At 48.6% G+C, this 20541-nt stretch overlaps 1 protein-coding gene across 6 annotated transcripts in view; it reads right to left on the bottom strand.

Annotated features, from left to right (window-relative positions):
• NUF2 (NUF2 component of NDC80 kinetochore complex) overlaps nucleotides 1-17994 on the bottom strand; it is a 30034-nt gene extending 12040 nt beyond the window's left edge. The window contains exons 1-7 of one of the 6 annotated variants that reach the window (XM_077278390.1): nucleotides 17825-17994; nucleotides 11290-11474; nucleotides 10968-11042; nucleotides 10218-10294; nucleotides 2994-3055; nucleotides 2808-2905; nucleotides 2628-2701 (exon numbers count right to left, since the gene is read on the bottom strand). In XM_077278390.1, coding sequence (XP_077134505.1) covers nucleotides 2628-2701; nucleotides 2808-2905; nucleotides 2994-3055; nucleotides 10218-10294; nucleotides 10968-11042; nucleotides 11290-11412 — 509 coding nt within the window. In that variant the 5' untranslated portion in view covers nucleotides 11413-11474; nucleotides 17825-17994. Of the gene's footprint in view, nucleotides 1-2627; nucleotides 2702-2807; nucleotides 2906-2993; nucleotides 3056-10217; nucleotides 10295-10967; nucleotides 11043-11289; nucleotides 11475-17633; nucleotides 17653-17710 lie in introns of those variants that run through there. The other 5 variants (XM_077278388.1, XM_077278393.1, XM_077278387.1 and 2 more) reach the window with 5 other exon arrangements.
• Nucleotides 17995-20541: the final 2547 nt, after the last annotated feature.

A 20541-nucleotide genomic window follows, 5' to 3' on the forward strand; every position in this document is an offset into this window, starting at 1 on the left:
AACACAAGCATAATCCCTTACAAAGAGCCTCTGCCTCCAGCAGCACGTCCTGTAAGGCCTCTTTCACACTTCCGTCTTTCATTCCCAGATATAATGCGTCATTTTGTAAAAAAAACGGATCCTGCGCATTTGCCCGCAGGATGCGGTTTTTTCTCATAGACTTGTATTAGTGACATATGGCCACACGTTTCGTCCGTCGTGCACTGGATCCTGTGGAATTTGGCGTCACGTCGTCTGGAAAAAACGTACAATGAAACGTTTGTCTGCATTGGAAAAAACGTACCACGACGGATCCTGCGGCATACGTCGTTGGCAAGAATGGAAGCCTATGGACGCAGGATCTGTCGTGGTACGTCACATGACGGATTCCAGTGCTGGAATACTTTTTTTTTTTTTTTTTACACTGAACATGCTCCAAATCAGTATTTAGTAGCCAATTGGCCAGACAGTCCCAAATCTATATAAATCTGCCATGTGGCTTCATTCCTCAATGTGCCAGCAAGAAGCCTACAAGCAAGAAGCCTGCCAGCAACCTGCCTGAAGGATAGATGCATAGATGGTCACAATATTTGCTAGAATTCCTTCCATTTCTGCCACTTGCTCTAAACCCTCTCAAAGATGGGGTGTTAAAACACTCAATATATAGGTTTCCATTATTTTCCAGTAGCCAATTACATTTGGGAGCCTCCCATTTGGAGGTATGGAAAACAGATCCGTCAAAAAAACGGATGAAATGGATGGGAAAACGGATCCAGTTTTTTGAAGGAACAGTCTAGCGGATCCGTCGAAAAACTGGATGCGTTGCATCCGTTTTACACTATTTTTGACGCATCCGTCACGTCGACGCATTATGACAGCCGCCTGCCGACGGAAGTGTGAAAGAAGCCTAACTCACTTTACTGCCCACCCTCTCCTCTCCTATCTACAGCAACACATCCTGTAACTCACTTTACTGCCGCCCTCTCTCCTCTGCCTGCAGCAACACATCCTGTAACTCACTTTACTACCGTCCTCTCCTCTGCCTCCAGCAACACGTCCTGTAACTCACTTTACTGCCGTCCTCTCTCCTCTGCCTGCAGCAACACGTCCTGTAACTCACTTTACTACCGTCCTCTCCTCTGCCTCCATCTACAGCAGAATGTCCTGTAACTCACATTACTGCCCGTCCTCTCCTCTGCCTCCATCTACAGCAGAATGTCCTGTAACTCACATTACTGCCCGTCCTCTCCTCTACCTCCATCTACAGCAGAATGTCCTGTAACTCACATTACTGCCCGTCCTCTCCTCTGCTTCCATCTACAGCAGCACGTCCTGTAACTCACATTACTGCCCGTCCTCTCCTCTGCCTCGATCTACAGCAGAATGTCCTGTAACTCACATTACTGCCCGTCCTCTCCTCTGCCTCGATCTACAGCAGAATGTTCTGTAACTCACTTTACTGCCCGTCCTCTCCTCTGCCCCGATCTACAGCAGAATGTCCTGTAACTCACATTACTGCCCGTCCTCTCCTCTGCCTCGATCTACAGCAGCACGTCCTGTAACTCACATTACTGCCCGTCCTCTCCTCTGCCTCGATCTACAGCAGAATGTCCTGTAACTCACATTACTGCCCGTCCTCTCCTCTGCCTCGATCTACAGCAGAATGTCCTGTAACTCACATTACTGCCCGTCCTCTCCTCTGCCTCGATCTACAGCAGAATGTCCTGTAACTCACATTACTGCCCGTCCTCTCCTCTGCCTCGATCTACAGCAGAATGTCCTGTAACTCACATTACTGCCCGTCCTCTCCTCTGCCTCGATCTACAGCAGAATGTCCTGTAACTCACATTACTGCCCGTCCTCTCCTCTGCCTCCATCTACAGCAGAATGTCCTGTAACTCACATTACTGCCCGTCCTCTCCTCTGCCTCCATCTACAGCAGCACGTCCTGTAACTCACATTACTGCCCATCCTCTCCTCTGCCTCGATCTACAGCAGAATGTCCTGTAACTCACATTACTGCCCGTCCTCTCCTCTGCCTCGATCTACAGCAGAATGTCCTGTAACTCACATTACTGCCCGTCCTCTCCTCTGCCTCGATCTACAGCAGAATGTCCTGTAACTCACATTACTGCCCGTCCTCTCCTCTGCCTCGATCTACAGCAGAATGTTCTGTAACTCACTTTACTGCCCGTCCTCTCCTCTGCCTCCATCTACAGCAGCACATCCTGTAACTCACTTTACTGCACTCCTTGATTAGGAGTCTGGTCATATCCGCTACAATGCAGTGAACTATAAAATTAAAATTCCCTCCGTCCATCAGAATGGAGAGGATTTTTAATGAAAAGTAAATTGCACAGATGCCTTTGCATACATTTTTACCCATTTAAGAAAATGAGAAAACCCTGTTAAGGGATAATATCCCTTCTCTGTTAAACTACATACTAGGATGGGAGGTGGGCTTCCTATTTGGGGAAGAAGTTCATTTGGACACTGGACAAAGGATTATGGGAAAGAAGGGGAATGGTGAAAAAGAGGAGCGCTGGCAGAATTCTGAGCTGTGGACTCATTCTACAAACGGCAGAGGAATCCATGAATACGACGCAGATAAAAATGGTCAGAGAAAAGTAACTTCTGAAAAGACTTACGAGAGTTTCTCAATTTTAGCCTCCAACTCCTGAATTGTCTTCTGCTGTTGGCTTATATTGTCCACAATCGATTTCTACAAAAATAATAAAAAAAAAAAAACCATGGTGACATGATCAGTGACAAATGTAGACATTGGGCGCCAGCAGCAGAAGTTTCAGCCTGTAGTGGTCCTTACTCACGTATTTTAAGCAGAAGCTTGTGTAGACCACTTTACGAGTTTCCCTGAAATGCAAGAAGTTTACAATTCCACTCAGCAAGTGGGCGGTCCTCTTCCCTTCTAAACCAAGGACGAAAGTCTACAAGTCAGTACAAAGCTCTGCAGGCTGCGATCTATGGAACACTAGCGCGGATGGTACCGTACTTACTTGGATTTAGGACATCAGATGAGTGAAAGTCATATATGAGGCACAGCGGCAAGAAGCGGTCCCTATATTATACCGACAGAACAGAATCAGTTACCAGAGTATAATAAAGAGGATTACAGACAGATATGGAAGTAAAACTGATAACTGGATCTTTTAATGCAGAGTTCCCAATACAATTATGCTTTTCTGGGAAGCACAAGTTGTCCAAAGGAGAATATCACCAAGGGATTAGACGAGCGCAGCCCACAGCATGCAGCAGCACCAGGGAGAGGGTACGGCGGCGCAGCAGGAGCACCACTGAGGGAAGGGCGCAGCATAGCATTGCAGCCGGAGCACCACCAGGGGGAAGGAGCGCATAGTGCACACAGCAGCACCACCTGGTGAAGGCACAGCGCACGCCACAGCACCACCAGGGATAGAGAGATATAGTGCATGCAGCAGCATCACCTGGTGAAGGCACAGTGCACGCCACAGCACCACCAGGGATAGAGAGATATAGTGCATGCAGCAGCACTAAGGGGTAGAGCAGCAGCACCAGGGACAGAGAACGGTAGATCGCACACAGCAGCACCAGGGACAGAGAGCGGTAGATCGCACACAACAGCACCAGGGACAGAGAGTGGTAGATCGCACACAGCAGCACCAGGGATAGAGAGCGGTAGATCGCACACAGCAGCACCAGGGATAGAGAGCGGTAGATCGCACACAGCAGCACCAGGGATAGAGAGCGGTAGATCGCACACAGCAGCACCAGGGATAGAGAGCGGTAGATCGCACACAGCGGCACCAGGGATAGAGAGCGGTAGATCGCACACAGCGGCACCAGGGATAGAGAGCGGTAGATAGCACACAGCGGCACCAGGGATAGAGAGCGGTAGATCGCACACAGCAGCACCAGGGATAGAGAGCGGTAGATCGCACACAGCAGCACCAGGGATAGAGAGTGGTAGAGCGCACACAGCAGCACCAGAGTGCACGCAGCAGCACCAGAATTAGAGAGTGGTAGAGCGCACGCAGCAGCACCAAAGATAGAGAGCTGTATAACGCACGCAGCAGCACCAGGGAAAGAGAGCGGTAGAGCGCACGCAGCAGCACCAGAGATAGAGAGCTGTATAGCGCACGCAGCAGCACCAGGGAAAGAGCGGGAGAGCGTATGCAGCAGCACCAGAGATAGAGAGCAGCACAAAGAGTAGACAGAGGCCCAGCACATTGAGCAAAAAGTAACACCACACACGCAGCAGTGCCACAGGTAGCAAGCAGCATAGCAAATGGATACTAGACCGTTAACCCCTTCATGACCCAGCCTATTTTGGCCTTAATGACCTTGCCATTTTTTGCAATTCTGACCAGTGTCCCTTTATGAGGTAATAACTCAGGAACGCTTCAACGGATCCTTGCGGTTCTGAGATTGTTTTTTCGTGACATATTGGGCTTCATGTTAGTGGTAAATTTAGGTCGATAATTTCTGAGTTTATTTGTGAAAAAAACGGAAATTTGGCGAAAATTTTGAAAATTTAGCAATTTTCACATTTTGAATTTTTATTCTGTTAAACCAGAGAGTTATGTGACACAAAATAGTTAATAAATAACATTTCCCACATGTCTACTTTACATCAGCACAATTTTGGAAAGAAAATTTTTTTTTGCTAGGAAGTTATAAGGGTTAAAATTTGACCAGTGATTTCTCATTTTTACAACAAAATTTACAAAACCATTTTTTTTAGGGACCACCTCACATTTGAAGTCAGTTTGAGGGTTCTATATGGCTGAAAATACCCAAAAGTGACACCATTCTAAAAACTGCACCCCTCAAGGTGCTCAAAACCACATTCAAGAAGTTTATTAACCCTTCAGGTGTTTCACAGCAGCAGAAGCAACAAATAGGAGAAAAATTAACATTTAACTTTTTAGTCACAAAAATGATCTTTTCGCAACAATTTTTTTATTTTCCCAAGGGTAAAAAGAGAAACTGGACCACGGATGTTGTTGTCCAATTTGTCCTGAGTACGCTGATGCCTCATATGTGGGGGTAAACCACTGTTTGGGCGCACGGCAGGGCTCGGAAGGGAAGGAGCGCCATTTGACTTTTTGAATGAAAAATTGGCTCCAATCTTTAGCGGACACCATGTCGCGTTTGGAGAACCCCCGTGTGCCTAAACATTGGAGCTCCCCCACAAGTGACCCCATTTTGGAAACTAGACCCCCCAAGGAACGTATCTAGAAGCATAGTGAGCACTTTAAACCCCCAGGTGCTTCACAAATTAATCCGTAAAAATGAAAAAGTACTTTTTTTTTCACACAAATTTTCTTTTAGCCTCAATTTTTTCATTTTCACATGGGCAACAGAATAAAATGGATCCTAAAATTTGTTGGGCAATTTCTCCTGAGTACGCCAATACCTCATATGTGGGGGTAAACTACTGTTTGGGCACATGGTAAGGCTCGGAAGGGAAGGAGCGCCATTTGACTTTTTGAATGAAAAATTATCTCCATCGTTAGCGGACACCATGTCAGGTTTGGAGAGCCCCTGTGTGCCTAAACATTGGAGCTCCCCCACAAGTGACCCCATTTTGGAAACTAGACCCCCCAAGGAACTTATCTAGATGCATAGTGAGCACTTTAAACCCTCAGGTGCTTCACAAATTGATCCGTAAAAATGAAAAAGTACTTTTTTTTCACACAAAATTTTTTTTAGCCTCAATTTTTTCATTTTCACATGGGCAACAGGATAAAATGGATCCTAAAATTTGTTGGGCAATTTCTCCTGAGTACGCAGATACCTCATATGTGGGGGTAAACCACTGTTTGGGTGCACGGCAAGGCTTGGAAGGGAAGGCGCGCCATTTGACTTTTTCAATGGAAAATTAGCTCCAATCGTTAGTGGACACCATGTTGCGTTCGGAGAGCCCCTGTGTGCCTAAACATTGGAGCTCCCCTACAAGTGACCCCATTTTGGAAACTAGACCCCCCAAGGAACTAATCTAGATGTATAGTGAGCACTTAAAACCCCCAGGTGCTTCACAGAAGTTTATAACGCAGAGCCATGAAAATAAAAAAATATTTTTCTTTCCTCAAAAATGATTTTTAGCCCGGAGTTTTTTATTTTCCCAAGGATAATAGGAGAAATTGGACCCCAAATGTTGTTGTCCAGTTTGTCCTGAGTACGATGATACCCCATATGTGGGGGTAAACCACTGTTTTGGCACACGTCGGGGAGCGGAAGGGAAGTAGTGACGTTTTGAAATACAGACTTTAATGGAATGCTCTGCGGGCGTCACGTTGCATTTGCAGAGCCCCTGATGTGCCTAAACAGTAGGAACTCCCCACAATTGACCCCACTTTGGAAACTAGACCCACAAGGGAACTTATCTAGATGTGTGGTGAGCACTTTGAACCCCCAAGTGCTTCACAGAAGTTTATAACGCAGAGCCGTGAAAATAAAAAATGTGTTTTCTTTCCTCAAAAATATTTTTTTAGCCCAGAATTTTTTAATTTTCCCAAGGGTAACAGGAAAAATTTGACCCCAAAAGTTGTTGTCCAGTTTCTCCTGAGTACGCTGATACCCCATATGTGGGGGTAAACCACTGTTTGGGCACATGGCGGGGCTCGGAAGGGAAGTAGTGACGATTTGGAATGCAGACTTTGATGGAATGATCTGCGGGAATCATGTTACGTTTGCAGAGCCCCTGATGTGCCTAAACAGTAGAAACCCCCCACAAGTGACCCCATTTTGGAAACTAGACCCCCCACGGAACTTATCTAGATGTGTGGTGAGCACGTTCAACCCCCAAGTGCTTCACAGAAGTTTACAACGCAGAGCCGTGAAAATAAAAAATAATTTTTCTTTCCTCAAAAAAGATGTTTTAGCAAGCAATTGTTTATTTTCACAAGGGTAACAGGAGAAATTGGACCCCAATATTTGTTGCCCAGTTTGTTGTGAGTACGCTGATACCTCATATGTGGGGGTAAACCACTGTTTGGGCGCACGTCAGGGATCGGAAGGGAAGTAGTGACATTTGAAATGCAGACTTTGATGGAATGGTCTGCGGGCGTCATGTTGCATTTGCAGAGCCCCTGATGTGCCTAAACAGTAGAAACACCCCACAAGTGACCCCATTTTGGAAACAAGACCCCAAAAGGATCTTATCTAGATGTGTGGTGAGCACTTTCAACCCCCAAGTGTTTCACATAAGTTTATAACGTAGAGCCGTGAAAATAAAAAATAATTGTTCTTTCCTCAAAATTATGTTTTAGCAAGTAATTTTTTTTTTTTTGCAAAGGTAACAGGAGAAATTGGACCCCAATAGTTGTTGCCCAGTTTGTCCTGAGTACGCTGGTATCCCATATGTGGGGGTAAACCACTGTTTGGGCGCACGTCGGGGCTTGGAAGGGAGGGCGCACCATTTGACTTTTTGAACGCAAGATTGGCTGGAATCAATGGTGGCGCCATGTTGCATTTGGAGACCCCTGATGTGCCTAAACAGTGGAAACCCCTCAATTCTAACTTCAACACTAACCCCAACACACCCCTAACCCTAATCCCAACTGTAGCCATAACCATAATCACAACCCTAACCCCAACACACCCCTAACCACAACCCTAACCCCAACACACCCGTAACCCTAAATCCAACCCTAATCCTAACCCTAATCCCAACCCTACCCACAACTGTAACCCCAACACAACCCTAACCCTATCCTTAACCCTAACCACAAGCCTAATCTTAACCCTATTTCCAACCCTAGCCCTAATTCCAACCCTAAGGGTACCGTCTCACATAACGATTTACCAACGATCACGACCAGCGATACGACCTGGCCGTGATCGTTGGAAAGTCATTGTGTGGTCGCTGGGGAGCTGTCACACAGACCGCTCTCCAGCGACCAACGATGCCAAGGTCCCAGGTAACCAGGGTAAACATCGGGTTACTAAGCGCAGGGCCGCGCTTAGTAACCCGATGTTTACCGTGGTTACCAGCGTAAAAGTAAAAAAAAAAAAAACGTACATACTCACATTTCGGTGTCCTTCAGGTCCCTTGCCGTCTGCTTCCCGCTCTGACTGAGTGCCGCCATACAGTGAGAGCAGAGCGCAGCGGTGACGTCACTGCTGTGCTGTGCTCTCACTTTCCGGCCGGCAGACAGTCATAGCGGGAAGCAGACGGCAAGGGACCTGAAGGACACCGAAATGTGAGTATGTACGTTTTTTTTTTTTTTTCACGGTAAACATCGGGTTACTAAGCGCGGCCCTGCGCTTAGTAACCCGATGTTTACCCTGGTTTCAAGTGAATGCATCGCTGGATCGCTGTCACACACAACGATCCAGCGATGACAGCGGGAGATCCAGCGACGAAAGAAAGTTCCAAACGATCTGCTACGACGTACGATTCTCAGCAGGGTCCCTGATCGCTGCTGCGTGTCAGACACAGCGATATCGTATGGATATCGCTGGAACGTCACGGATCGTACCGTCGTAGCGACCAAAGTGCCACTGTGAGACGGTACCCTAACTCTAATTCCAACCCTAACCCTAAGGCTATGTGCCCACTTTGCGGATTCGTGTGAGATTTTTCCGCACGATTTTTGAAAAATCCGCAGGTAAAAGGCACTGCGTTTTACCTACGGATTTACAGCGGATTTCCAGTGTTTTTTTGTGCGGATTTCACCTGCGGATTCCTATTGAGGAACAGGTGTAAAACGCTGCGGAATCCGCACAAAGAATTGACATGCTGCGGAAAATACAACGCAGCGATTCTGCATGGAATTCTCCGCACCATGGGCACAGCGGATTTGGTTTTCCTTAGGTGTACATGGTACTGTAAACCTGATGGAAAACTGCTTCGAATTCGCAGCAGCCAATCCGCTGCGGATCCGCGGCCAATCCGCTGCGAATCCGCGGCCAATCCGCTGCGTATCTGCTGCCGATCTGCTGCGTATCCGCGGCCGATCCACTGCGGATCCGCTGCATATCCGCTGCCGATCCGCTGCGGATCCGCTGCGTATCCGCTGCCAATCCGCTGCGTATCCGCTGCGTATCCGCTGCGTATCCGCTGCGGATCCGCTGCCGATCCGCGGCCGATCCGCTCTGTGTGCACATGCCATAACCCTACCCCTAACCCTACCCGTAACCCTAACCCTACCCCTAACCCTACCCCTAGTTCTAACCCTAGTTCTAACCCTAACCCTAGTGGAAAAAGAAAAAAAAAAAATTTCTTTATTTTATTATTGTCCCTATGGGGGTGATAAAGGGGGGGGGGGGGGTATTTATTATTTTTTTTATTTTGATCGCTGTGATAGAACCTACCACAGCGATCAAAATGTACCTGTAAGGAATCTGCCGACTGGCAGATTCGGCGGGCGCACTGAGCATGCGCCGGCCATTTTCCAAGATGGCGGCGCCCAGCGAGGAGACGGCCGGACACCGGGAGGATCGGTAAGTATGAAGGGGTGGTGGGGGGGGGTGATCGGAGCACAGGGGGGGTAATCGGAGCACAGGGGGGGTGAATACTAACAAGGAGGGAGCGGACAGGAGGACGGGGGAGCCGGCAGGCGGACGGAGGGGACCGGACCCCATAACAGAGGCCTGGGGGGGCGATCGGTGGGTGTGGGGGGGGTCACGTGAATATTTCCAGCCATGGCCGATGATATTGCAGCATCGGCCATGGCTGGATTGTAATATTTCACCAGTTTTTTAGGTGAAATATTACAAATCGCTCTGATTGGCAGTTTCACTTTCAACAGCCAATCAGAGCGATCGTAGCCACGGGGGGGTGAAGCCACCCCCCCTGGGCTGAAGCACCACTCCCCCTCTCCCTGCAGATCGGGTAAAATAGGAATTAACCCCTTCACCCGATCTGCAGGGACGCGATCATTCCATGACGCATACGCTGCGTCATAGGTCGGGAAGGCACAGACTTTCATGACGCAGCGTATGCGTCAAAGGTCGGGAAGGGGTTAATGAGCATATGAGCTTCACAATCACCACTTCCACTAATTGATTGGAAAAGCCAGTAAAGAGTCATTGCCATTTCACTGGTAAAGTGCCTGTGAAATAGCCATTACACTGAGGGCAAATCGAGCCATTCAAATCTACCACAGATCAGAGCCCACCATTATCACGGGTGGCAATCATGGGCTAGGAAAAACATTTTAATGTTGAAAATCTCATGGCGTCCTACTACAAATAGGGATTTACTACAATAATCCTATGTATAAAGGTATACATACATGAGCTTCACAATACAAGCCACAGGGGCGAAGCCTTCCATCAGATGAGGGTACTGGATGTCTAAACCCACCGGTACCTGGAATATATGAAATGAATTATGGAAATAAAAAAATGACTTATTACTGTGATGTAAGTGAATAATGAACCATCGGCAGATCAGACCCGGCTCTAGTTGTATCAGTAAGGCTGTGATCACCCCACCAGTGCTGGGCCTGGGCACACGACGTCTCCTACAAGGTATTCTAAAAGGAAGACGCTTCAGGACAAGTTGACGTTTTTTCATCTTTTTGGCCATTTCCTGAGGGTCTTGGGGCATTTTTTTTTCCTCTATTCAACAATGGAGACACTGCTAGAGGTTTCTGAAGTGAAAATGCTCAAAAAGATGCCCAGACGTCTTCTGAGCCTTCTTGTATTGTAAAGTAGAAGAGCGTCTTAGAAGAACTCACCTGAAGAATGGAGCAGTCTTTTCTTTTAACCACTTCAAGCTACAAAAGATGCCAAGTGGTTAAAAGACGTTCAAAAGCCTGAACATATGAACAGAAAGCTGGTTTTCCATAGAATTGCATGTTCTTTCTTTTGAGCGTTTCCTGGGCGCTTTTTCAGGAGGTCTCAGAACAGAATCAACATGTCGATGAAGTCCATTATGAGGATTTTGAGAAAACTTTGCTACCTATATTTTTTTTTGCGAAACAAGTGTTCCCTTAAGTCTTCAGTGAGCAAACGGCCAAAGGAATTCCATAGAGACATACCATATAAAACTGCTCTATGCCAACATTGTAGACTTTCTGCAGCACCCTCATGAAGAGCTTCTGGTTCCATTCTGGCTGTAAATGGAGACACAACATTAGTGAGATCAAGAACAGCACGCGCGTACTGCCCAGAACAGTCACAGATAGTGATGAGCGATCGTGCTTGGAGAAGGGGTTATCCGCCATGCTCGAGGGCTAATAGAGCATATTCGGTGTGCTCGAATTCTATGTTCGAGTCACCACCGCTCCATGTCTCATTTCCCCCACAAAACCAGAGCAGTAATAAGTACAAGTCCAAATAGAGAAGTAACCACTACTTTACCTTGGGATTAGGGTAAAGGTCACTTTTGGTAAAATTTTTAGCTTCGGCTCCTGTTAGAATATTCTGGCGGAAAAAATTTACCAAGTCCATTAGAGGAAATTGAGGAAACGTGAGTTTATCCATAACTGCAGCCAAGTGTGAGCTGAAGATGTCACAGATGAAAAAAAAAAATAAGACACAGATGTCTGAAGAGGAAAAGAAATATATATTAACTACACATACATTATGCTTTTTCAGAATATTGGACATATAGAGATAGAGCTTGCCTGCCCCTTCATTGCCCCTGCAGCTCTGAGGTCCTGGGTCTGGATCCAACCAGACAACATCTGCGGTGTGGTGTTGATGGAAGTGTGGTGAGGAAACTACATTAGAGGGATTGTCCAGGACAGGTCACCGATATCAGATCGCAGAGGGGTCCGACACCTGACTCCACCAGATTAGCTTTTTTCTGCGGCCAGATGTGTGCAGCACAATGTGACCTGACATTCATCATGTTGAAAAACGGCTCATGGGACACTTTGGAGAAATGGCTACTGGTTCCAAGGCCAAATCAATGTGACGCTGAGCAGTTAGTGTACCTGGAATGTAGGTGAGGAGTCTGGCTACCGTACATTACGTCACCCCACACCATAATCCCAAGAGTAAGTTTTGTGTGATGTTCCCTCATGAAGATGCTACATTGACTTCACGCCACTGCTCTCGATGGCTATCACAGCGCAAAGAAAGACAGCAATGGAGGCTGGACTGGAGGTCTATCCCCTTCAGTGAGTAGTCCTGCATGCAATGATAGCTAGAGATTGGTCTGGAAACCACATGGGCAATGCCATGAAGAAGCCTTCATGAGGGAACCGGTCCTACTCCTGGGATAATGGTACAGGGGCCATAATATACCGTATACAGTAACCAAAACCCTCTGGTCTCCAGTCCAGGTACACTAACAGCTCGGCCTGAGGGCTCCTGCAGATGATCAGATTTTCGGTCCGAGTACAGTTTGACAAGACATTGGATCACACACGGACAAATATTATTCTATGGGGCTGTGCACATATCCAATTTTTTTCCCTCAAACGGAGTCTGAGGAAAAAAAAAAAAATCGGACAGCACTCAGATGATCTTCTCCACATCTGAGAAAATCGGATCACACCATGATCAGACTCTAATCAGCGGGAGACTAGCATAAATTGGACCAATTTGCTCAGATGAGTCATCCCAGCCTCACATTGATTCAGTCGTGGAACGTACTTTTCACCAACGTGTCCCAAGAGCCGTTCTTCAACACAACACCAGGCAGCATGTTGCTTGTACAACTGAGAGCAGCCCGTGTGGCCTAAATGTACCATGGCCTGCGGCGTCTCAGGATGGGTCTTCCATTGACATCATCTAGGACAACATTATTGGCAATCGCAAAAGGAGCTGCCAGCAGCAGATGATGATTTGCCCAAGTGCATTCAGCATGGCAGAACTTTCCTCAGACATTAATAACCTCATTGATATCAGTCAAAGATGTATGAGCGGGGATTTCAGCACATGGCACTCGGAATTAAAGTGAACCTGTCAGCAGGATTTTGCTCAGTAACCTACATGCATTGCCACGTTCGCACTGTTATACTGATTAAAATGATACCTTGGGTGAAGAAATCCATCTTGTGGTTCTTGTGTAATCATGATAGAAGTTTTCAGTTATTGAGATGCCCGTGCTCCATGGCAGGACTGTAGGCAGAGTCTTATCTTCCTGCTCTAAGCCACAGAAACCAAAGAGAGACCTGTCCACAGGCCGCCCCGAAGCACAGTCTGTATTTATGATGAGGAACATGTTTGTGCTTCGGGCGGCCTGTGGACAGGTCTCTTCTTGGTTTCTCTGGCTTAGAGCAGGAAGATAAGACTCTGCCTACAGTCCTGCCATGGAGCACGGGCATCTCATTAACTGAAAACTTCTATCACTGATTACACAAGAACCACAAAACGGATTTCATCAACCAAAATATCATTGTATTCAGTATAACAGCGCCAACGTGACACTGTCTGTAGGTTACTGTGCACAATCCTGCTGACAGGATCCCTTTAATACAGCAGGATGTTTTGAAAATGTTGTTTCCATCCTTTCATCATTTGTAGATCAGTAAGGCTAGGTTCACATTGCGTTAGGGCAATCCGTTAAGCGCATAGCGCTAGCGGATTGCGCTAACGCAATGTATCTATAGGGATCGCGTTTGCCGATCCCGCTAGCGCAGATCCCTGATCTGCGCTAGCGAGGAACGGATCTCGGGTGCACCCTTGCAGCGTCCGAGGTCCGTCAGAAAATAACGGCACATCGCTAGTGCGTGCCGAAAATGGCATGCGCTAGCGATGCGTTGGCAACCCGTTAGCACATTGCTGTCAATGGGTGCGCTAACGGACCCGTTACATGGCGTTAATTGCGAGAATTTCGCCATGTAACGGAGTCCGCTAGCGGACACCCATTAACGCAATGTGAACCTAGCCTAAGGCTTCTTTCACACTTCCGTCGGCAGGCAGCCGTCAGAATGCGTCGATGTGACGTATCGACGGATGTCTTAAAAATAATGGAAAACGGATGTAACGCATCCAGTTTTTTTGACGGATGCGTCGAATTAGGTGCTGCCCGAATTTGAATGTAGAAAATTCTGGAGAGAGAGAAGAGAGATTTTCCCCGGACTAGAAAATCCTTCCGGGCATGCTCAGAATAGAAAAACGGGATACGTCACTGGATTCCTGCTTTTCACAGTCAGTGACGTATCTTGTGCCCATAAGCTTCCATTATACCCGACGACAGGCAGCACAGGACCCGTCGCTGAGCGAATTTTCCGACGTGCAGAAAAAACGTTCCCCTGAACGTTTTCTCCGCCCGACGGACAGCAATTTTCTGACGGATTTGGTGCACGACGGTTTAAACGGATGGCCATCCGTCACAATCCGTCGCTAATACAAGTCTATGGGAAAAACAGGATCCTGCAGAAAAATTTGCAGGATCCCATTTTTTCAAAAATCGACGGATTTCGACGGGAGCTAAAAGACGGAAATGTGAAAGAGGCCTTACATGTCTCCATCCTGTGAATTCCAGCATTCCACAAATTTTCCTCCTTGACAATCTCAATGTTAGGGAGGATACAATGCAAGCTAGAAAACTGTAATACTTGTAGCAGAAATCTCAGAACTACAGCAGACCCCACTTTTTGACATAAGTACCACAAGAAAAAGACTGAAAACGATCATTAGAGGGTACAGGGTGCGACACCCCAGGAGCCAGTCCATTATTAGGGGTACAGGGTCAGGGTCCGGCCCCAGCTGATCATTAGGGGGTATAGGGTCTGGCCCCAGGAACCAGCCGATCATTAGGGGTACAGGGTCCATCCCCCGGGAATCAGCCCATCATAGGGGGTACAGGGTCCGGCCACAGCTGATCATTAGGGGGTATAGGGTCTGGCCCCAGGAACCAGCCGATCATTAGGGGTACAGGGTCCATCCCCCAGGAATCAGCCCATCATAGGGGGTACAGCGTCCGGCCCCAGCCGATCATTAGGGGGTACAGGGTCTGGCCCCAGGAACCAGCCGATCATTAGGGGGTACAGGGTGCACCCCCCAGGAACCAGTCGATCATTAGTGGGTACAGGGACTGGACCCCAAGAATCAGGTGATTAGTGGGTACAGGGTCCAGACCCCGGGAGTTGACCCATCATTAGGGGTACAGGGTTCATCCCTGGGAATCAGCCCATCATTAGGGGGTACAGGGTCCGTCCCCAGGAATCAGCCCATCATTAGGGGGTACAGGGTCCGTCCCTGGGAATCAGAGGATGATTAGGGGGTACAGGGTCCATCCCCAGGAATCAGCCCATCATTAGGGGGTACAGGGTCCATCCCTGGGAATCAGCCCATCATTAGGGGAATCAGAGGATGATTAGGGGGTACTGGGTCCATCCCCCTGGAATCAGCCCATCATTAGGGGGTACAGGGTCCGTCCCCAGGAATCAGAGGATTAGGGGGTACAAGGTCCGTCCCCGGGAATCAGCCCATCATTAGGGGGTACAGGGTCCGTCCCCGGGAATCAGCCCATCATTAGGGGGTACAGGGTCCGTCCCCGGGAATCAGCCCATCATTAGGGGAATCAGAGGATGATTAGGAGGTACAGGGTCCATCCCCCTGGAATCAGCCCATCATTAGGGGGTACAGGGTCCGTCCCTGGGAATCAGCCCTTCATTAGGGGGTACAGGGTCCGTCCCCGGGAATCAGCCCATCATTAGGGGTACAGGGTCCGCCCCTGGGAATCAGCCCATCATTAGGGGGTACAGGGTCCGTCCCTGGGAATCAGCCCATCATTAGGGGAATCAGAGGATGATTAGGGGGTACAGGGTCCATCCCCCTGGAATCAGCCCATCATTAGGGGGTACAGGGTGCACCCCCCAGGAACCAGTCGATCATTAGTGGGTACAGGGACTCGACCCCAAGAATCAGGTGATTAGTGGGTACAGGGCCCAGACCCCGGGAGTTGACCCATCATTAGGGGTACAGGGTTCATCCCTGGGAATCAGCCCATCATTAGGGGGTACAGGGTCCGTCCCCAGGAACCAGCCCATCATTAGGGGGTACAGGGTCCGTCCCTGGGAATCAGAGGATGATTAGGGGGTACAGGGTTCATCCCCAGGAATCAGCCCATCATTAGGGGGTACAGGGTCCGTCCCTGGGAATCAGCCCATCATTAGGGGAATCAGAGGATGATTAGGGGGTACTGGGTCCATCCCCCTGGAATCAGCCCATCATTAGGGGGTACAGGGTCCGTCCCCGGGAATCAGAGGATTAGGGGGTACAAGGTCCGTCCCCGGGAATCAGCCCATCATTAGGGGGTACAGGGTCTGTCCCCGGGAATCAGCCCTTCATTAGGGGGTACAGGGTCCGTCCCTGGGAATCAGCCCATCATTAGGGGAATCAGAGGATGATTAGGAGGTACAGGGTCCATCCCCCTGGAATCAGCCCATCATTAGGGGGTACAGGGTCCGTCCCTGGGAATCAGCCCTTCATTAGGGGGTACAGGGTCCGTCCCTGGGAATCAGCCCATCATTAGGGGGTACAGGGTCCGTCCCTGGGAATCAGCCCATCATTAGGGGGTACAGGGTCCGTCCCTGGGAATCAGCCCATCATTAGGGGGTACAGGGTCCGTCCCTGGGAATCAGCCCATCATTAGGGGGTACAGGGTCCGTCCCTGGGAATCAGCCCATCATTAGGGGGTACAGGGTCCGTCCCTGGGAATCAGCCCATCATTAGGGGGTACAGGGTCCGTCCCTGGGAATCAGCCCATCATTAGGGGAATCAGAGGATGATTAGGGGGTACAGGGTCCATCCCCCTGGAATCATCCCATCATTAGGGGGTACAGGGTCCGTCCCCGGGAATCAGCCCATCATTAGGGGTACAGGGTCCGTCCCTGGGAATCAGCCCATCATTAGGGGTACAGGGTCCATCCCCGGGAATCAGAGGATTAGGGGGTACAAGGTCCGTCCCTGGGAATCAGCCCATCATTAGGGGGTACAGGGTCCGTCCCCAGGAATCAGAGGATTAGGGGGTACAAGGTCCGTCCCTGGGAATCAGCCCATCATTAGGGGGTACAGGGTCCGTCCCCGGGAATCAGCCCATCATTAGGGGTACAGGGTCCATCCCCGGGAATCAGAGGATTAGGGGGTACAAGGTCCGTCCCTGGGAATCAGCCCATCATTAGGGGGTACAGGGTCCGTCCCCGGGAATCAGCCCATCATTAGGGGGTACAGGGTCCGTCCCTGGGAATCAGCCCATCATTAGGGGAATCAGAGGATGATTAGGGGGTACAGGGTCCATCCCCCTGGAATCATCCCATCATTAGGGGGTACAGGGTCCGTCCCCGGGAATCAGCCCATCATTAGGGGTACAGGGTCCGTCCCTGGGAATCAGCCCATCATTAGGGGTACAGGGTCCATCCCCGGGAATCAGAGGATTAGGGGGTACAAGGTCCGTCCCTGGGAATCAGCCCATCATTAGGGGGTACAGGGTCCGTCCCCAGGAATCAGAGGATTAGGGGGTACAAGGTCCGTCCCTGGGAATCAGCCCATCATTAGGGGGTACAGGGTCCGTCCCCGGGAATCAGCCCATCATTAGGGGTACAGGGTCCATCCCCGGGAATCAGAGGATTAGGGGGTACAAGGTCCGTCCCTGGGAATCAGCCCATCATTAGGGGGTACAGGGTCCGTCCCCGGGAATCAGCCCATCATTAGGGGGTACAGGGTCCGTCCCCGGGAATCAGCCCATCATTAGGGGTACAGGCACAGTGTTTGCACTGGCTCCCGCTGCAGTCAGATGTACATACAGGGAGTGCGGAGCTCGGTAGCAGCCAGTACACCGGGCACCGCAGCCGGACTTCCAGCAGCCACACTCACTACTCACAGCCCAGGCCCCGGTGCTCGCTGTCCCGCCCTCCCGTGATTCTCCCAGGTGGCCGCACTCACATCACACTGCGGCCGCCGTCCTCCGCCTCTTCTCATACAGTCGTTTATTTACCGGGCACTTTTTCAAATGAAACTCAACCCATCATCCGTGACGTCATCAGCCGGCGCCTGGAACGCACGGTCCACGCCTACTTCAGTGACACCATCAACTTAATGAGGTATTCCCGTAACAAAGATGGCCGCTTCCAGTTCAATGTCGTCAGTTCCTGAGAAAACATTTGTCTGGAAATGATCGAGAAATTGTATTATTCACAATGGCCACACGATGGCGGTGTAGAAATGAGGGTGGTGCCTCGTCTGAGCTGTGTCTCGCCAGCCTGTCGCACTCGGCAGCATATATAGCCGTAGTGTGAGGGAGCCGCGGCGGCACCCTGCTGGCTGTGTGGCCCTTGGAGACCGCAGTACTTCCATATGCCCGTATTGGGAGATGCCGCATAATCCTGCGGCTCTGAACCTATCAGTGTACACACAGTACTATTCCTATACTGAGAGTTACACCCAGTACACAGGACAGGAGGGGCGCTACAGGTCATTGAGAGAGTATTCATACCCTGTCAACTTTTCCACACTTTATTCCCATTACACCCACAAACTTAAATGGAACCTGTCAGCAGGATTGTGCACAGTAACCTACTGATGATTAACCCCTTAACAACCGCCGGAGTTAGAATTGGGAGTTTCCGCTGTGTAGGCACATCAGAGGTCTCCAAACCTGACATGGCGCCCGACATTGATTCCAGCCAATTTTATGTTCAAAAAGTCAAACAGTGCTCCCTCCCTTCTGAGCTCTGCCATGCGCCCAAACAGTGGTTCACGGTTACCCCCACATATGGGGTATTGGTGTACTCAGGAGAAATTGCACAACAAATTTTGTGGTCCATTTTCTCCTGATACCCTTGTCATAATAAAAAAGTTTGGTTCCAAATTACATTTTTTGTGAGAAAAGTAAAATGTTAATTTTTTCCTTCCACATTGCTATAGTTCTCGTGAAGCACCTGAAGGGTTAATAAACTTCTTGAATGTGGTTTTGCGCACCTTGAGGCCAGCGTCACACTAGCGAGTTTTACAGACGTATGAGCGCAGAAAATATGTCCAGAAAATACGCATTGCACACGGCCCAATGATTCTCTATGGGGCAGCTCCTATCTGCCGTATATTACGCATCCATAATATACGGCATGTTACGGGCGTAGAAAATCGCAGCATGCTGTGTTTGTCAGCGTATTGCGCAAAAATCCGCCAATGAAAGTCAATGGGGGCGAGGAAAATACGGATTACATACGGACCAGCAGTGTGACTTGCGAGAAATACACAGCGGTGTTATTGAAAAGCCGGCAATTCAGTGCGTTGTACAGTAAAATCACACTGACAGAATAGAATAGGTAGAATAAATGTGTACACATAGAATGTGTGTGTGTGTATATATATATATATATGTCAGTGAGACACACATATATATATATATATATATATATATATATATATATATATATATTTATATTTAATGCAGCGCTAGATAGCAGAAAAGCCGGTAATTCAATTGCCGGCTTTTGCTCTCTCATTCACAAACCCGACAGGATATGAGACATGGTTTACATACAGTAAACCATCTCATATCCCTTCTTTTATTACATATTCCTCTTTACTAATGTAACAAGTGTCTCTGTGTAAAATTTGGGGTCTCCAGCTATTAAATTAAAGGGTTAAATCCCGGAAAAAATTGGCGTGGGCTCCCGCGCAATTTTCTCCGCCAGAGTGGGAAAGCCAGTGACTGAGGGCAGATATTAATAGCCAGGAGAGGGTCCATGGTTATTGGCCCCCCCGTGGCTAAAAACATCTGCCCCCAGCCACCCCAGAAAAGGCACATCTGGAAGATGCGCCTATTCTGGCACTTAGCCACTCTCTTCCCACTCCCGTGTAGCGGTGGGATATGGGGTAATGAAGGGTTAATGTCACCTTGCTATTGTAAGGTGACATTAAGCCAGATTAATAATGGAGAGGCGTCAATTGTGACACCTATCCATTATTAATCCAATAGTACGAAATGGTTAATAAAACACACACACATTATGAAAAATTATTTTAATGAAATAAAGACACATGATGTTGTAATATTTTATTATACTCTCAATCCACCTGAAGACCCTTGTCACCTGAAATAAATAAAAAAAAACAAACAACAATATTCCATACCTTCCGTCATTCAGTCTTGTCCCACGCTGTAAATCCATCTGAAGGGGTTAAATCATTTTACACCCAGGAGCTCTGCTAATGCAGCTGTGCTCCTGCCTGTAAAACTTGGTGAATGAATGGAGTGCATGGGAATGTACTGTAGTTACCTCGAGTCGCGGTGATGCGCCCTCTGCTGGATGAACTCATATGAACTCGAGCCTGGGAACTTTTAAGAATATTTTCCCACGCTCGAGTTCATATGAGTTCATCCAGCAGAGGGCGCATCACCGCGATTCGTGGTAACTACAGTACACTCCCCTGCATTCCATTCATTGAACAGTCGCAGCTACAGCCACAAAATTTTGCACAGTCACACGTCTGGACCCCGAGAGCGTCATAGGCTATGTTGTGAGGTGAAATTTTAACCTTGTGCTTTCCAATTCACCAAACAATTTTGCCTCTATCTACATAATGGGGAAAAAGTGAAAGGAAAAGTGTTGGAGGCGTCGCAGCTACAGGCACAAAATTTTGCACAGTCACACGTCTGGACCCCGAGAGCGTCAAAGCTATGTTGTGAGGTGAAATTTTAACCCCGCG

The sequence above is a fragment of the Ranitomeya variabilis genome, chromosome 8, assembly GCF_051348905.1.
Source record: "Ranitomeya variabilis isolate aRanVar5 chromosome 8, aRanVar5.hap1, whole genome shotgun sequence".
Classification (NCBI taxonomy): Eukaryota; Metazoa; Chordata; class Amphibia; order Anura; family Dendrobatidae; genus Ranitomeya; species Ranitomeya variabilis.